Source organism: Genypterus blacodes, unplaced genomic scaffold (assembly GCF_046128005.1).
Source record: "Genypterus blacodes isolate CSIRO-AG114 ecotype Tasmania unplaced genomic scaffold, CSIRO-AGI_Gbla_v1 ptg000017l_1, whole genome shotgun sequence".
NCBI classification, from domain to species: Eukaryota; Metazoa; Chordata; class Actinopteri; order Ophidiiformes; family Ophidiidae; genus Genypterus; species Genypterus blacodes.
Window position 1 is genome coordinate 3,869,644 of NW_027466831.1, and position 15,777 is coordinate 3,885,420.

Genomic DNA, 15,777 nt, shown 5'->3' on the forward strand with positions numbered 1-15,777 from the left:
TGGTGGACTAGAAACCCCCGAGCTCGTCTTTGTCTTCCGTCCTCTGCTTTGTCTTCCGTCTCTCCCCGTTTCCTGCTGCTGTTTGCTCTCCTGTTCTCCCTCAGGGTTGGGAGGCATTCCGCTCTGGATGTGGAGCAACAGAGCCCAGTCGGAATTCTGCGAAGTCTTATCGGGCGGCTGTCTCGCCCAGTTCACATCCCGGTGGCGCTCGCTCGCTCGCTCACTCACACCCTCTCTCACTCACTGATATACAGCAGACAATGTGTGTGAGTGGAGGTGGCTTAAGTGTGTGTTAAGAACCCGTATGCATTCTAATCGCACAGACTTCCTCCGCAATTCCAGCTTTTTCCTTGTTTCTTTCATTACCTTCACTTCCCCCTTAGACTTCTGATTCCACTTCCTTCTGCTCTCAGTTTCCTTCATGTGCATTCTCTAAATTCTCTCTCTCTCCCTCTCTCCGTCTCCTCCCCGCAGTGTTGTTGCACGAGGAGGTGGCCCAGCTGCAGGATGAGGTCCACCTGCTGAGGCAAATGAAGGACATGTTGAGTAAGGACCTAGAGGAGACGCAGGGCGGCTGCTCGGCCAATCTGCTCTCCGCCGCCGAGCTCCGCGTGCAGCTGGGGGACAAGGAGCAGGAGCTGGATCGCGCCAAGGAGGCCCTGCAAGGTCAGGAGGGACACACAACCCGGAGACTATCCACGTCTGTCCCCGACCGCCCGCCCGCTCTGATTCCGCCGTCCTGCTCCCAGTTTAGTGGATTTAGGCTTTGGAGTTGTAGGTTTAAGAGACTGCCAATAAAAGTTGATATTGCGAAGTGGAGGCAGTGCAGGGCAGTAAAACGATGCCAGTGTGTGTCTTTATAATGTCTTTTAGGGTTCTTTTGTCTCGTAGATGTACACTTTATTCTGTCCTCCAGTGTCCCAGAGGTATGAGTCGTGTTGGCACATAAAAGGTGAGGACAGGAGGGAGACGCTCCATCCTTTGGTTTCTGCATCTCCATTTTCGCGCCGTTAAGAAAAGCAGACACACACACACACACACACATGCGCATGTTTAGACGTTTACTCAGAAATGGATGTCGCTCCCTCCTTCTAGACTCCGGGTTCAGCCACGATTCATATTAAATCCATAAATCGTAAAACAAGTGGAGGCACGGCAGCTTTGAAACATGAACGCAATCATGGTTTGAGTTCAATCCTCCAAACAAATCCACCAGAATCAGAATAATGTAACACAATTTTACTTTGGTTAACTGCTAGTACTACTCCTAATAGATGGTCGTCAAGTTCCACCACACACACACACACACACATACACACATACACACACACACACGTTTGCATGTTTCTCTCCCCTGTCTGCTGGGAGAGGTGCAGGTGGTGGATGCGCGCTCATAAAATGTGTTGTGTAACTGCAGAAAAACAGGTTTGCATGCGGGGAGTGTGAGCCGAGTGGAGGCTGGGCACTGACGCTTCACCTTGCCGACACACACACACACACACACACATGTTTACAGCACAGGCCGCAATCTGCTGAGCCTGTTGTCGACGGCGGCGCCTCAGTAGGGAACGTCGCGTCGTGTTTGTTTTCGGTTCCCAGTGATGACATCATCACCGAGAAGTTTGTTGTTGTTATAAATTCATTCAATTATCAGATGACGGCGCCTCTCGCGAGCTTTGTGAACAGGCATGAGGAGCAGCCACTAGTCTGTAGAGATCATTACATCTTTTTCGCGTGTGTGTGTGTGTGTGTGTGTGTGTGTGTGTGTGTGTGTGTGTGTGTGTGTGTGTGTGTGTGTGTGTGTGTGTGTGTGTGTGTGTGTGTGTGTGTGTGTGTGTGTGTGTGTGTGTGTGTGTGTGTGTTAGTTTGGGGGGTACAGCTGCAGCTTCTCATTCACAGAAGGCACAGTGTCACCTAGTGGCTACCAGGTGCAACTGCTTTCTCTGTCTCATAGGCAAACGGAGCTCACTCACATTCATTGTCCCCTCTGTGTGTGTGTGTGTGTGTGTAGCAATGAAATCAGACCGTAAGCGCCTAAAAGTGGAAAAGGGGGACCTGGCTAGTCAGATGCAGCACCTGTACATCACACTGGACAGCCGAGAGGATCAGCTGCGAGAGTTCATCCGCAACTACGACCAGCACAGAAAGGTACACACACCACACACAAGTCAGTCAGGTCCATTAGGAGACAAAGAATGTGAGCGTTAGATGGAGGTTGACTGTGTGTGTGTGTGTTTGTAGGAGAGTGAGGATGCAGTGAAAGCCCTGGCGAAGGAGAAGGACATGCTGGAGAGGGAGAAGTGGGACCTGAGGCGTCAGACCAAAGAGGCCACAGAGCAGGCCAACGTCCTGAGGTCTCAGCTGGACATGAAGGAGAACAGGATCAAAGAGCTGGAGGCCGAGCTCACCATGGTAACTCAGCCGCCGACCTAGAAACGGGAGGTGCAGGTTCACGCTCCTGTGTTTGACATACATGCAGTCGTCTCCTTGAGCCCGTGTCACCCACACACACACACACAGACACACACACTCTCCCAGCTCCCTCCAGGGCTGAATTCACGCCACCTCGATTCCCTCCAAGGAAAAGTTTTCAGCCTGCGTGTCATTAATCTGGGCTTACGACCCACGCACAGATCGTCGCGGCAACAGATCCGATTTGTCGCCGCATCAGTGCCACAGCAGAATCAACAACCGCTCTGCTCTTCCCCTCTTCCCTTATCTCCTCTCTTCTTCTCTTCTTCTCTTCTCTCTTCTTCTCTTCTCTTCTCTTCTCTTTCATCTTCTTAAATGAGAACCCACAATTAGGCCACTGTAGATTCAGTTTTATTTTCCTATTCAAAGCCCAAATCGTTCCCAGACTTTTCCTCACCGACACCCAACTGAAAATCCTCTGAATATCATGCTAGTCTGTGTAATCTTCCACATTCATGCGTGTGTGTGAATATACTGTACTCTGTCTACACACTCTTGTGAGTTGACGGAGACCTGTGAGTGTGTCCCCTCAGTTGATCGTCTCCGTCTCTGTCTCCTCTCCCAGGCCAAGCAGTCTCTAGCCACTCTGACCAAGGACGTACCCAAGCGCCACTCGTTTGCGATGCCGGCCTCTGAGCCGGTGGTGAACGGCAGCCAGGAGTGGGTGATGCAGGCCGACCTGCCGCTCACCGCCGCCATACGCCAGAGCCAGCAGACGCTCTACCACGGACACACCACGGACAGACAGGGTAAGCCCCGCCCCCTCCGCCCCAACACCCGCTCTGCCTCTCGCTCTCCATCTGGCTCGGGGTCGCTCTTTTGCCTTTACAGATGCTGTCATCGTACTAACAGAGGGGTTTCCTCCAGGTTTCTCACACTCACGCTGGGATTGTTCTGTGTGTTGGTTTTTTTCCCCCCCCCGTGTGTGTGTGTGTGTGTGTGCGCGGGCGTGTGCATGTCTGTGTGTACGCGTGGCGCCCTCCAGCTGTGGTCAGGATCAGCCCCTGCCACTCTCGCCAGCCCTCCGTCGTCTCCGACGCCTCGGCGGCCGACGGCGACCGCTCGTCCACGCCCAGCGACATCAACTCGCCGCGCCACAGGACGCACTCCCTCTGCAATGTAAGAGCTGCCTGGCCCCATCGACCAAGTAATCACACCTCCACAATATTCTACACGTGTGCCTCCCCCTCTCTGTCGTCTCCCCCCGTGTGCGTCCCTCTGTCCTGTGGGTCTGCTGGGTGTTAGCCTGCCTGCGTTTGGACTCCTTTTTTGCTGGTTGCTGGCGTGTTGTTGTGCTTCTTACCCCAGCAGCAGGGGAGCCGTGTGACCCGTCGCCGACTAACGTGCCGTTTCTGTGTGTCTGCTCTGCTCTCTGCTCTCCCCCCCCCCCCCCCTCCTGGTTCAGTCTATGGAGGACCTGGAGGACCAGAAGCGTAAGAAGAAGAAGGAGAAGATGACTCTGGGATCCCTGTCGCGGGTGTTCACGCGGGGGAAGCAGCGCAAGTCACTGGACCCGGGCCTGTTTGATGGTACAGCCACACCCGATTATTACATAGAGGAGGATGCCGACTGGTGATGCTGTGTGTGTGCGTGCGTGCGTGTGCGTTAATGTGTGATATCCACCTGGCTTATACTGTGTGTGTGTGTTCCAGAGCGTTTTGTGCGAGTGTGTTCAGGATGAGGGCCTGATCAGAGACTGCTCCCCCCATAAATGTACAGAATATTACGCCCACATTGTATGTTTGTAAATTAGATATATATTTATAGATGTACATGTATGCATATGTATATATGTTTACATGCATATAAATATATCCATGGGATTCTGTGTAGACATGTTCATGCTGTATTATCTCCCAGATGTCTTAATGTTTCTCTTTTTTTATAACTGGAGACTTGAAGGACTGCTGTTAATATGTAAATAGGAGTTATTGTGAAAATATTGTTTTTACTCTGAGCGTTGTTTGGCTTTTGTTCTGTTGCTTTGATCATGCTTTATGACATTAAGTTCACAGTTTCTTCTTATTCCCCCAAATTCCCGTAGCCCATTTCCTGTTTCTACTCCAGTAGAGAAAGGAAACAGAAGCAGATTGTTAAGCAGGACAAATGGATCTCTTTTTTCAAAATAATACTGAGGTTGTTGGAGGGTTTTTTTTTTTGTGGTTCAATTGGAAAGTGTGTGTCACTGTTACACGCCGGTCAGCACGTTCCAATGCGATCACGTGAGCAGCAGGGCGTTTTCCTGCAGGGCTCCTGACCCGTCGCACCGTCGTAGAGTGTCAGGTGACGGTGAGATTCTCAGTGAGCGCCTGGGCAACAGGTTTTTACAACACAACTCTAAAAAAAGAAAAAAAGCACAGATTTGACAAAAGATTAATCAGGAAAATGACACTAACATGTATATATACTGTATATATATACACACACACACACACACACACAGGCACACATCTCCCTTGCTCAATGCTCTCAGAACCACGCGCAAGTGCCAAAGGTTAACACTGATGTGTAAAGCTCAGCTCACCATGTAGCAGTCTGTCACTCATAACGATCCTTTCTCTCATCAGTTTTCCTTCTTCAGACCTCTAACGTGCCAATACGCGACAAAGGAATGTGCATTAAACACCTGCATGACCCCCTCCTCCGTGTTGCTTTGGGTTAGATGTCCCATTTGTCACCGGTCCAGCGAGACATCTGGACGTACCCTGCCCCCCCACCAGCCCCCTCCCTCTCCATTTCCCCCCTTTTTTACCAACCTCTCCCTCCTTGCATTATGAATGCACGATCCCTCCTTTTTTGTTCTCCCCCCTCTCTCCCCTTTGTTTTGTTTTGCTTTTGTGTTAGAATTTCCCCCCCTCGTTTCTTGGAAACGCGCCTCAGTGAAATGGTTTGTATTTTAGGAGATGTTGCATTAAAGATTTAAAAAAAAGGAAAATCTATTGAAGTATTTTATTAAAAAGAACTTAAAGATTTAAAGCGAAATGTAACTTCACGTATTGATCCGCTGCGTCTGTTGTTGCAGCCAGAGGTCGATGAGGTTTGAGCATTTGCAAAGATGAATATAATTGAAATGGAAAAACTTATTTTAAAAATAAAATTAGTCACTGAATCCTTCCTATGTGGTAGTTTTCTGTTCCACCAGTAATCTGTTTCTGTGTCCTAGTCTAACGTGTCTCCCTCTCCTCTTCGCCATTTCTAATGGCGTCTCTCTCTCTCCTGCCAGTGAGTAACTCCTCATCTGTGATTACCAACTGTCTGTTTCTGCACTTCTTTGGGGGATTATTCATAACAACCATTTGGGAAGTTGAAGTTTGTTTGTCATCTTGATGGAAACGTTTCTGGACCGATCTGTGGGTTTTGCATGTTACAGTAGCGTTTTTATTCTCAGCATGTGAGGCAGAGTTTCACACATTTCATCCTGGATCAGCTGGTTCAGTATGAAACCGTTTTGTTTGAGATGAGCAGGAGCATGATGTTTTATGAATAATCCCCATGTCTCTAATGTGTTATCCTAGTGGCCCTTCATAATCATTAGATTAAAGTATGTTAACGCCCTAATAAACCTTTTCTCTAGATATTAATGTGTTTACTGAGCAAAAGAGCGACACGAGTTCAACACGATTTCAAATGAAGATTCACTCATTCATGTATCTGTGGACAAACCTCCTAAGTCATGTCCATGCATTCAGCTGATAAGGAGAAATGAAGCCCCAACTGATTGTTCTGGCTCCATCTACTGCCCATGTAGAGCAATATCAGACACTTGTCACCAAGTTGACCAGACACTCCTGGCTGAAGGAATAAGGCAGGAAGACTGAGGTGTCTGAGGTTGATACACAGTATGGGGTACAGGTGTGTTTGTCTATGTTTATGCCTTCTGATTTGATGCTGCGCGCTGATTTCTCTATCCCTCTGGCCCTGAACCTCTCCTTCATACCGCACCGTAACTTCTCCTGACCAATCCAGACTCTGACAGCCTCTCCAGCCTCACACAGCACAGCCTGTCTGATGGTGAGGACCAGCTGGACCGCCTCCAGCAGGCCGAGCTCACGCGCAACACGTGCATGTCGCTGTGGAGGGCGGGCGCCGTCCAGGCCTGGCTGGAGGTCGTCATGGGAATGCCCATGTACACGCGTGCTTGCTCTGAAAACGTCAAAAGTGGCAAGGTACACATTCTACCTACTCCTGGTTCCTTTGCTCTGCGGGGCTGTTTGATACATTCCTGCACATTCCTGCTTTGTAGGTGCTGTTAGGCCTGACAGACGAGGATTTAGAGTTGGGTTTGGGCATCATGAACCCCATTCACCGCAGGAAACTAAGACTGGCTATTGAGGACTACAGGAGAGCTGAAGGGGACCAAGGGTGAGCAACAGATGACATCATATGGTTCATCATTTGATAAGTTACTCTTTTTTAAGTGTAATACTAATCAGCAGTATCTCATCCCTCCCAGACTATCTAAAGCCTCAGAGATGGACCATCACTGGGTTGCCACGTCGTGGCTCAGCGACGTGGGTCTCCCTCAGTACTCCCAAACCTTCCAGACTCATTTAGTGGACGGACGGGTGCTGGACTCTCTCAGCCGCAGAGATCTGGACAGAATCCTTAACGTCAGCGACCAGTTCCACCAAACCAGCCTCCTCCTGGCAATCCAGCTGCTGCAGATGCTCAGCTTTGATAAAGAGGTCAGATAATAAAACATACTAGATAACATTACACTCCGAATTTCTTCTTGTACTCGCCCCCGGAGCAGCTCATTATCTCTGGCGGATCTCATTCTTCCCTGACCTTTCTGTTTTCCTTGGCCCCCCCCTCACTTCATTAATACTCATGTGTTTTTGTGTGTGATGTGTTTTTTGAAGGCCCTGCAGGCACGACGGGCAAAATGTGAGCACCAGCACAGAGACCCCATTGTCTGGACATGTCACAGAGTGATGAAGTGGATCAGAGACATAGACCTCAAGGTGGGTGGGAGGTCAGTCATGGCATTCCTTGTGTTTGGGAGTTTTCGAGGACAAATTGGAAACATAATGGCGTCTATTTTCTACCATCTATCTGCAGGCCGTCTTGAAACTAATGACAGTTTTTGTTGCACTGCTAGCAGAATAAGATGTCCTGTCTCTGTGCTGTGCCGCTCAGGAATTTGCAGATAACCTTCAGGGCAAAGGGATCCACGGAGCTGTGATGGTTCTGGATCCATCCTTTGACACGGACACCATGACCAAAGCTCTGGGGATTCCCAACAATAAACACATGCTGCATCGACACCTGTATGAAGAGCTGAAGACGCTCTCTGTGCTCCACAGGTACATCACCACCCCCAGCGTCATGGTTGAAGAATTTTGGGAGATATGGTAAGGAAACACGTCAAGACAATATTGTTCTTTTGTTTTACAGCAATCCAGAGCAGAGCAGCGAGACGTTCGGATCTTCTCCTCAGTCACCGGTCGCTGCAAACCGCTACTGCGAGGAGAGAGTTACTATGAGAAGATCAGGAAAGGTACATAACATTTCACAAATCATATTGCAGATGCTCATTAGAAGTTGTTATTCGAAATCTACGACTTCTTCTACTGCATAAAGCTGAATTTCCTGTGCTGCACTTCAGCAACCGCAGATTTTATGGTGAAAATCCTGACGTAGTTCTGCTTCTCCATCTTTGCAGGGTCTCCTGAGGTTTCGTGCAAGCAGCCATTCAGCCGAGCGCGGCTTGGGTTTCCATGGCAGCTGTGGATCTTTGCCCAGAGCGGCCAGAGTGCAGGCGGTGCCCAGGACCCAAGGCAGCCCGGTGCACGGCTACAAAAGCGTTGAGATCACCAATGTCTGAGCCACCGCACTCTTATCACTGTTTACATTGTTAATGTGTTGTCGTTTACTGCTGTTGGAGTGTCGACCCCGGATGTTTGACATGTAAATATAATAGTAAGTTGTCTTAAAGGGGTATTACACTCAAATATGTTATTTCTATTTTCCTTCAAATGAAAGCATAATAGATGTAAAGGCTCAAGAGTAAACTTTAGAAATGAAATAAATATAAAAATGATCTCTTATAATCTCCTTTGCCTTATTTGAAATATTGATGTTCTCTACTCTTTTCTCTAAAAGCTCTATTGGTACACATACAGGTCAGTTCACTTCTCTGATGATGTGATATTTCATGATGTTGCGTTTGTAAGTACTGTAAATGAAGATATGCTGGTGGTTTATGGGAATATATACATATTATCTTGAGAGAGATTGTATTTATCTACTGTTCCTGAGGAGTGCACTGTAATATGAGTGTACAGGCACCATCACCTCCTCATATGAGAGTGGAATGCTGGTCAGCGTTTCCTGGCTCAGGTTCCTCCTCCTCTCCTCTGTCAATCATTTCCGGGATCCATGCATGCACTGAACGCTATAGGATTAATAATTACTGTGATAGATTGTGGGTCATAGTGTAGCACAAACGTTTCACTGCAATACACACGCAGGACAATCTTTCATACTGACTTAATACTTTTGAAAATCTTTTAACAATGTTTGTTTTGGTTTTTATTAATGTGAATGTTAATACTTTTTTGAGTGTGGTCTGGATAATGTCTGCCTATGCACTGGATGGACAGAAGCCCTCAGCACACTGATCCAAATGTACAGACTGTTCAGTTTGGTAAAAGCGTTTCCAGTGCTGAGAATGTGAAATTTCAGCACAAAGCAACTCTGTGCAGTTTAGACCCTGAGGTTAATTTACACAGTAGGAAACAGGTTTGTCTGCTAATCGCAGCTATGGGCGTCTCCAGTCACCCAAAGCCAACTTGAAACAAATAAGGCCAAGTTGTTTACGCGGGAAGATTAAACCAGTTTAAACCCGCAGGAACAGAAACTTAGGGAAGAAGTCAAAGAAAGGAAGAAAGGAAGTATGGTTTAAGTGTTTATTTTGCATCATAATGTCATCATATGATATCATAAGTCACCTGCATATGTAGAAAGGAAATACACACACATTTTTCATAGTGTGTGTGTGTGTGTGTGTGTGTGTGTAAGACAGATAGAAAGAGAAATTCTGAGAACACTAATATGAAATAAGAATCTACAGTAAGCAAGATGTTTCTTTTTTTTCCATCCTAACATTGTATATTTATGTTTTTAACAGCTCAAATATGTTCACCTTTGGCACAGTTTCCACATGTCCACATGAGAATTGTTGCTTCCAGCAGCTTTCAGATTTTTTTTCTATTTTTTGAGAAATCCAGCATTTTTTGGACTTCTAAACGTATACAAACCCCTTCTATTGTGTGGGGTTTTTTTTCGAGGAATTAACCAAACTGGACATCATGATCTCTACATTTATATTCATATCTTGATTTGTTACTTTTATTGTGTTTTACTATGCTCATGCCTGTATTCTCTGTTATATCACCTGTTTTGTCTCTGACTGGTTCAATAAAACTAAAAGCTAAAACTTAAAACATGAATGTATTTACTTCATCACGGCTGGAGGGAAAACGCCACCTAGAGGCCGTGGAGGGCTAAGCAGTAATTTGTCTCAAGGAAACCTAACCGGCGTTAGGACCGCGGGGAGAACAGGTCAGGGGCAGATTCACAAGGGGGAGGAGTTACCGCTCCGGCTTGAGTTTGGACAAAGTTTCTATCTGCGGTATTTCAAACTTTAATAGTAAACATTGTTGTAATTCATACTGTCTGTGTGGTTTAAAGAGTAACCCGCGGTGCTGGCGTCACTTCTCTTGACGTATTCTTTCTCTTCGGCCCTGTGTGATCTTCCCGCAAACACCTGCGTGATTCAGGTAACTCACCGATGAAGAGGGAAGTCCCTGAGTGCTGAGCGGTGAACAGGTAAGCGAGGCCTCCGACTGACCACCACAGCTCATCAAAGACACTTTAACCAAACATCCTGCAGCTCTACTAACGATCTGACCCCACGTGTGACCTTACATCAGTCCAGTCCAGGTCCGGATCAGTTTAATGACAAGTCTCCTGTGTCCCTTCCGACCTGGAACAAGCAACGGGCGGTGACAGTATTGACGTTTTAGTCACGTTTATATAAGGAAATGTCTTGCTGTTTGGTGTCTGAGATACACACTCATACACACACCTGGTTGTAGTCTAAACGAGACATGTGTGTGTGTTTTTAATCCAGGCTTATTTGCTGTTATGTGCTGTGTGTTTATTGGTGTGGAGGGGACACACCCATGCGCAGCTGCGTCCTCTTCCGCCGCATCAGGCTGACATTTGCACGTTTGCATCTCATTTAGTGTGCAGAGAGCATGTGGGGCCCCTGGGTGGGGTGGGGAAGCAGAGCCGGGCCTGGTCTATATGGGGCCCTAAGTAGATTACTCTTTAAAATGGAGGCCCCTCTGAACCCCCCTCTCCACCCACATACATACACACACACACACACACACAAACACACACACTTTGACCCTCAGAGGTCATGGGGTTGTTTTTTTTCATTGGGTTCTAATTTTGTACTGTAAATTCAGATTTTACTGTTTTTGTTTTTGAGTAAATCAAGTTTTTTCTAATAGACTTGAAGCCTCAGCGTTGGGCCTGATCATGTCCACCGCTGAGCCTGAATCACTGAGAGGGTCTGCTGACAAAACCAAGAAGTTACAGCAGATTAAAGTCCTGAAAAAGGAATTTATATATTCAGCCGCAAATCTGTGAGAGATGTTCAATGCGAGCGCTGCTGTTCTGTTCCCTAAAGCATTTTCTCTCTCACGGTGCGCTGTAATGCAAAGCACCCCATGTCTGGCCTGGATTGAGTTTATCCCCCCCAGCCTTGTTCTGACTGCTTTATGGCATTTAGACTCCACACACTGTGAGCCACACACACACACACCCACACACACACACACCAGCAGCCTAACACAGCCATTCATTTCATCTTTCTTTTTTGCCGCTCTGTCGCTATAGTCATGTGACACACACTGAAATCCGTGACTTCCTGTAAGTAAGGTGACTCTACTGGGTCAATCAATCAAAAACAAAGACTGGATTTAAGACATGCGCTTAAGAAAAATCCTTTCTTTGAAATGCTGAAGTGGGCCCTCTGGAGCCTGAGCCATGGCCCACGTTGTGATGTGGACATGTTGCGTCTCTGTGTCTTAATCACTGGGTGTGCTCCCTCTACGAGAGGCTTCACTAATGATCAGGTATTTATCCTCTCTGATGACACGCTTTAGACACCAGCTCATCTGTCCCCTGTCACCAGTGATTCTCCGTACAGGTGCAGATGATGAAGATGTAAATGACTACAAGTGAATGATTAATGCTGATGCCTGACTTAGCCTTCAAAGTGGGACCATACACATCATATTAAGTATCTTAGTCATGGGTAAACGGTGTCCAGCCGGTAAAAACATCAGCATTGAGGCTTTAGTAGCTGTAGAGGGCGCTGCGCAGCATCAGGAAACCTCATCCTTATGACAAGGGTTACTTCCTGTTGGCTCATGCTGATCACTCAAACTATTCCTCTATGGTTGGTGCTTGATGTCTAAGTTGTAGTCTCTGTGATGTTTTTCCATGAGCGCCCTCTACAGCCACAGAAGCCTCAGTACACTCAGTGACAGTGCTGCACATGCACTCACTGGGGTGTGTTACATTTGTGCACTTCCCCTTTATGAGTCAGGATTGATCCCATTGTATATTAATCAAACTGCAGATGTGTTATGGATGTCTGTTGTTATTATTATTATTATTATTCAAATACCTTTACATACATATACCCTAAGAAATACAGTCTACATTCTGCTCCACACTACATGGTATGGTTTGCTTGTCTTCATTCTTTGACTGTGAGTCATTGTTTCAGTGAGACTGAGTTTCAGTGTTCATGTTGCGACCTGTGCAGGCATCCCACAGCTCCCACCGTCGGGATGCGTCCCTCCAACCTGTTCTGTCACTTTGGTCCCTGTCAAAAAACCAAACCCATCACTTTTTTCAGAAATGAAACCAAAGTCATAACTCATGACTCCAACTTTTAGATTTTTATCTTGACAAGCTTGTTTACTGAACAAAAACTATTGAAACCAGATCAGTAAGTTCTAGGTCACTTGAGCAGTTTGCATGGTAACCGTTGTGGTTTGTGTTTGGAACAGGAAATAACTGCATGGCCGGGAGGAATCCATAGCCAAACAAATTGCTTGGCTGAAAGTAATTTGTCTGGAAATATTGTAGCACCTCTCAAGATGGTTATTTTGATGTTAAAAATTACACCTTGGATTTCTGTCCTTCCATCTCACACACACAGACACACACGCTGGCTCTGGTCCGTTCTCACTGCTCCTCACACTTCTGCAGGAATGTCTTCCAGTCGGGGCATATGCGGCAGCAGGGATGGCCCCTCCAACCGGTCCTCAGGCAGTGTGGGTTCAGGGGCCCACTACGCCCTGTGCGCCCTGGCAGTGGGACTCATCGCCCTGGGTATCATCATGATCGTGTGGACCGTCATACCCTCAGACAAAGATGGCTCAGACAAGTCGAGCACTTCAACGGGGAACTCCACTTTCATCGATCCAGGGAACAAGGAGGAAGAGGAGGACGACTCGGACCGTACCAAGTCCTCATCGGTGGCGATGGTGCTGGTCGGGGTCGGCGTCGCCCTGCTGCTCTTGTCCATTTGCCTGGGGGTAAGAAACAAGAGGCGACAGGAGAGCCAAAGCAGCCAGCCGGCGGCGGCAGTGGGAGTCCCATTCATGCAACACGCGGCTGGAGATGAAGAAGAAGGGGGGTGAGTGTTGACTTGCATCTTTCCATTACTGCACACACTGTCACAGCACAGACACACACACACACAGTGCAGGTGGATCAACTTGTGGGCTGAGAGTCTTCAGATATCAGGCCAACTTAACCTGCACACTCTCATCCACCCCATGACACATAGATTGAGAAACATGGAGCAACAATAAAGGAGCATCACCTCAACCTCAAGTCCACATCTTAAATATAGCTGTGATACATTATGCGATGTATTATCTGAAGAATACAGGCAGTAGATGTGTGTGTTTTTGTTGTGTGGTTCTTTCTTACTGATCTTATGTTTCCTTTTTCCAGAGTTGAGGGTTCCAATCCATACACGGTTCCCAGCTACGACGAGGTGGTCGGCACCGGAAACTACCCCGTCCGCCAGAGCAACCTGAACCGAAACTCCTCCATGCTGCCTTCCTACGAGGACATCGTGGCGGCGGTGGAAAACGAGGGAACAGACGGCGGTAACGGCCCCGCAGAGGACGCCCCTCCAAGTGATCCCACACCTGCTCCCGATCCCGCCCCCCCCGCCGCAGAGGCTCAGCCCGCCGCCGAGGCCTCAGCAGCAGCAGCAGCAGCCGCCGACCCCAACCAGCTGGGCCGCAGCAGCAGCCGGGCCAGCAGGTTACTGCGGCCCCTCCGGGTGAGGAGGATCAAGTCGGACAAACTGCACCTAAAGGACTTCCGCCTCAGAATCCTCAGCCCCACTCAGAATCCAGTGACCATCGAACCAATCACTCCACCGCCACAGTATGATAATAAGATGCCTGAGTTAGGGTAGCCCTCAAATCCTTATATCTGTTTCTGATCACTGGATTGTCTCTGGATCACACGGACTATTGATTACATTTCTTAAACATTTTTAAAGTTGGTATTTAGTAGGTTGAATGTGCTGTGATAAGGCTTCACGAAGCAAAACACTCTTGAAATGTCAGATTCATTGTATTTCTTGTTTATCATGGAACCATATGGATTTGCATATTTATTTTGTTATAATTATTTAATCTGTATGGCAGGATTGGCTCACAAATGATTGTTATGTCATTCAGATTTCATATATACATCGTCTGTGCAGCACTGTAACCATAGTAACCCTCAAAATGTTTTTTTTTTACCAAAACACTAAATTATCTTATGGTTCTGTGTCACTTGTGAATTGTGGAAATATTGATGAAGTGTGAGGTGATTGAATGAAAATGGAAAATCAATATCTTGGTCAATTAGTGATTTAATTATTGAGTAACAGCTTTTGAACATGTTTGGGTGGTGTAGCTCTTCAGGAAATGCACAGAGGCTAAGAAGATTTCGGTTTTTATTCTGCTGGTTTGTGAAGTCTTGCTTTGTCTTGAGTTTTAGTTTTCTTTTCTTTAAATACCTGATTCTGCTCTTTTGTTTTGGATATTAAGAAGCAATAAAAATGCGATTTGAATCACTCAATGTCAACTGTCGAGATAGGAAATATTGGGAACAAGAATCTTCCCTAAATACTATTAATAATAATAATAATATTCTGCTTTTGGATGTAACATTATAAAGTGAAGATGGAATGTTCTAGACTGTGTGTTGAGGTGCTTTTAATCTGTGATTTGATGTTTGTAAAACTGGTGAATAAATGTTTTCGTATTTCACTTTGGATTATGTCTGAATGAACTTTATCTTTTTGTTCCATAATGTTAGTTGTGTTAAGTTTGTTGCTGTGGTTCTAGTTTACTCAGATACATTGGCACAAATGTTCCAGCTGAGTCCGAACTCAGAACCACAATTTGGTGTTTCACTCAAACATTGCATGCATTTTGAAAGGTTAAATCATTATTTGTTTATATATTGCGTCACCACAATCATGTCAAGTCCGTAACGAACTTCTTGCTTCTGCTTTTGCTCAGTGTTCACTTGATCTTGACTGAATGTAAAGGGGATCACAGGTCTCATTCAGGTCTCAGCACTCATTCATTTACACGTAGCGCCCTCTGGTGGTTGGACTCGTCTTAAGACAACGCGCCAGCGTGATGTCATCTGCGTCTCAAGTTTCAATACTCGAGTATGAAGGACAGTCTCATTATGTGTCTATGTGCTTGTGTGGTTGGTGACGTCACAGCGCTGACCAGGTTAGTCAACGTAAAGTTAATGTATTGAGCGAGTGAGTCTTTTATTTATTAATAAAGTTGAATAAAAAACCCTCATTAGTCCTGTAACAGCTCTTTCTTTGTACTTTATCATCTTAGGTTTTTTATTATTAAACTAAAATAGCACTTTGAAGGCATCTTACTGTGGTTTTTGAACTTTTGAATGGAATTGCCACTACTTGTTTACAGTTTTATAAACAATAAACAAACAACAAACTACTTATCAGCTGAGTTAAACAGTTTTGATGTAAGCGGCAGTGCTTATAAAGTTGAGGATGAAGCAAAACTGAAGACTACGACGCAATTTCTCATGTATTTTGAGAGGTTATGGTGTGTTTTCTGAGCTGAATGTATATATTTAGTGAGGTTAATGTATATCCTCTGTAGCTCCGCCCTCTTTGCTCCAGCTCACAGGGAGTTGCTTCTTTTTTTCTTT

The 15,777-nt window shown here is 46.4% G+C and overlaps 3 protein-coding genes across 4 annotated transcripts in view; all 3 read left to right on the top strand.

Moving 5' to 3' along the window:
* LOC142991140 (kazrin-like) overlaps positions 1–5,586 on the top strand; it is a 39,975-nt gene extending 34,389 nt beyond the window's left edge. Inside the window, exons 3-8 of the mRNA XM_076141159.1 lie at positions 475–666; positions 2,012–2,148; positions 2,242–2,412; positions 3,038–3,221; positions 3,458–3,591; positions 3,878–5,586. Coding sequence (XP_075997274.1) covers positions 475–666; positions 2,012–2,148; positions 2,242–2,412; positions 3,038–3,221; positions 3,458–3,591; positions 3,878–4,048 — 989 coding nt within the window. The 3' untranslated portion in view covers positions 4,049–5,586. The remainder of the gene's footprint in view (positions 1–474; positions 667–2,011; positions 2,149–2,241; positions 2,413–3,037; positions 3,222–3,457; positions 3,592–3,877) is intronic.
* Positions 5,587–6,419: 833 nt separating this feature from the next.
* LOC142991294 (kazrin-A-like) lies at positions 6,420–9,396 on the top strand (the record flags this gene model as incomplete). Its single annotated transcript, XM_076141362.1, has 7 exons — positions 6,420–6,638; positions 6,716–6,834; positions 6,926–7,157; positions 7,335–7,436; positions 7,612–7,778; positions 7,870–7,972; positions 8,138–9,396. Coding segments are annotated over 7 exons (1,104 nt in total), but the record flags the coding sequence as incomplete, so codon positions are not given.
* Positions 9,397–10,053: 657 nt separating this feature from the next.
* tmem51b (transmembrane protein 51b) lies at positions 10,054–14,853 on the top strand. Of its 2 annotated transcripts, XM_076141460.1 has the most exons (4): positions 10,060–10,108; positions 10,257–10,305; positions 12,772–13,201; positions 13,525–14,853. In XM_076141460.1, exons 3-4 carry the CDS (start codon positions 12,774–12,776, stop codon positions 13,997–13,999), a joined length of 903 nt encoding a protein of 300 aa, XP_075997575.1. In that variant the 5' UTR covers positions 10,060–10,108; positions 10,257–10,305; positions 12,772–12,773; the 3' UTR covers positions 14,000–14,853. The 2 variants fall into 2 exon arrangements, with proteins under 2 accessions (XP_075997574.1, XP_075997575.1); XM_076141459.1 differs by having other exon boundaries at positions 10,054–10,305; positions 12,722–13,201.
* Positions 14,854–15,777: the final 924 nt, after the last annotated feature.

Coding starts and splice junctions, on each gene's coding strand:
- tmem51b (XM_076141459.1), top strand. CDS start 12,774: ATGTCTTCCAGTCGGGGCATATGCGGCAGCAGGGATGGCCCCTCCAAC. Junction 13,202..13,524: donor GGAGATGAAGAAGAAGGGGG/GTGAGTGTTGAC, acceptor TCCTTTTTCCAG/AGTTGAGGGTTCCAATCCAT.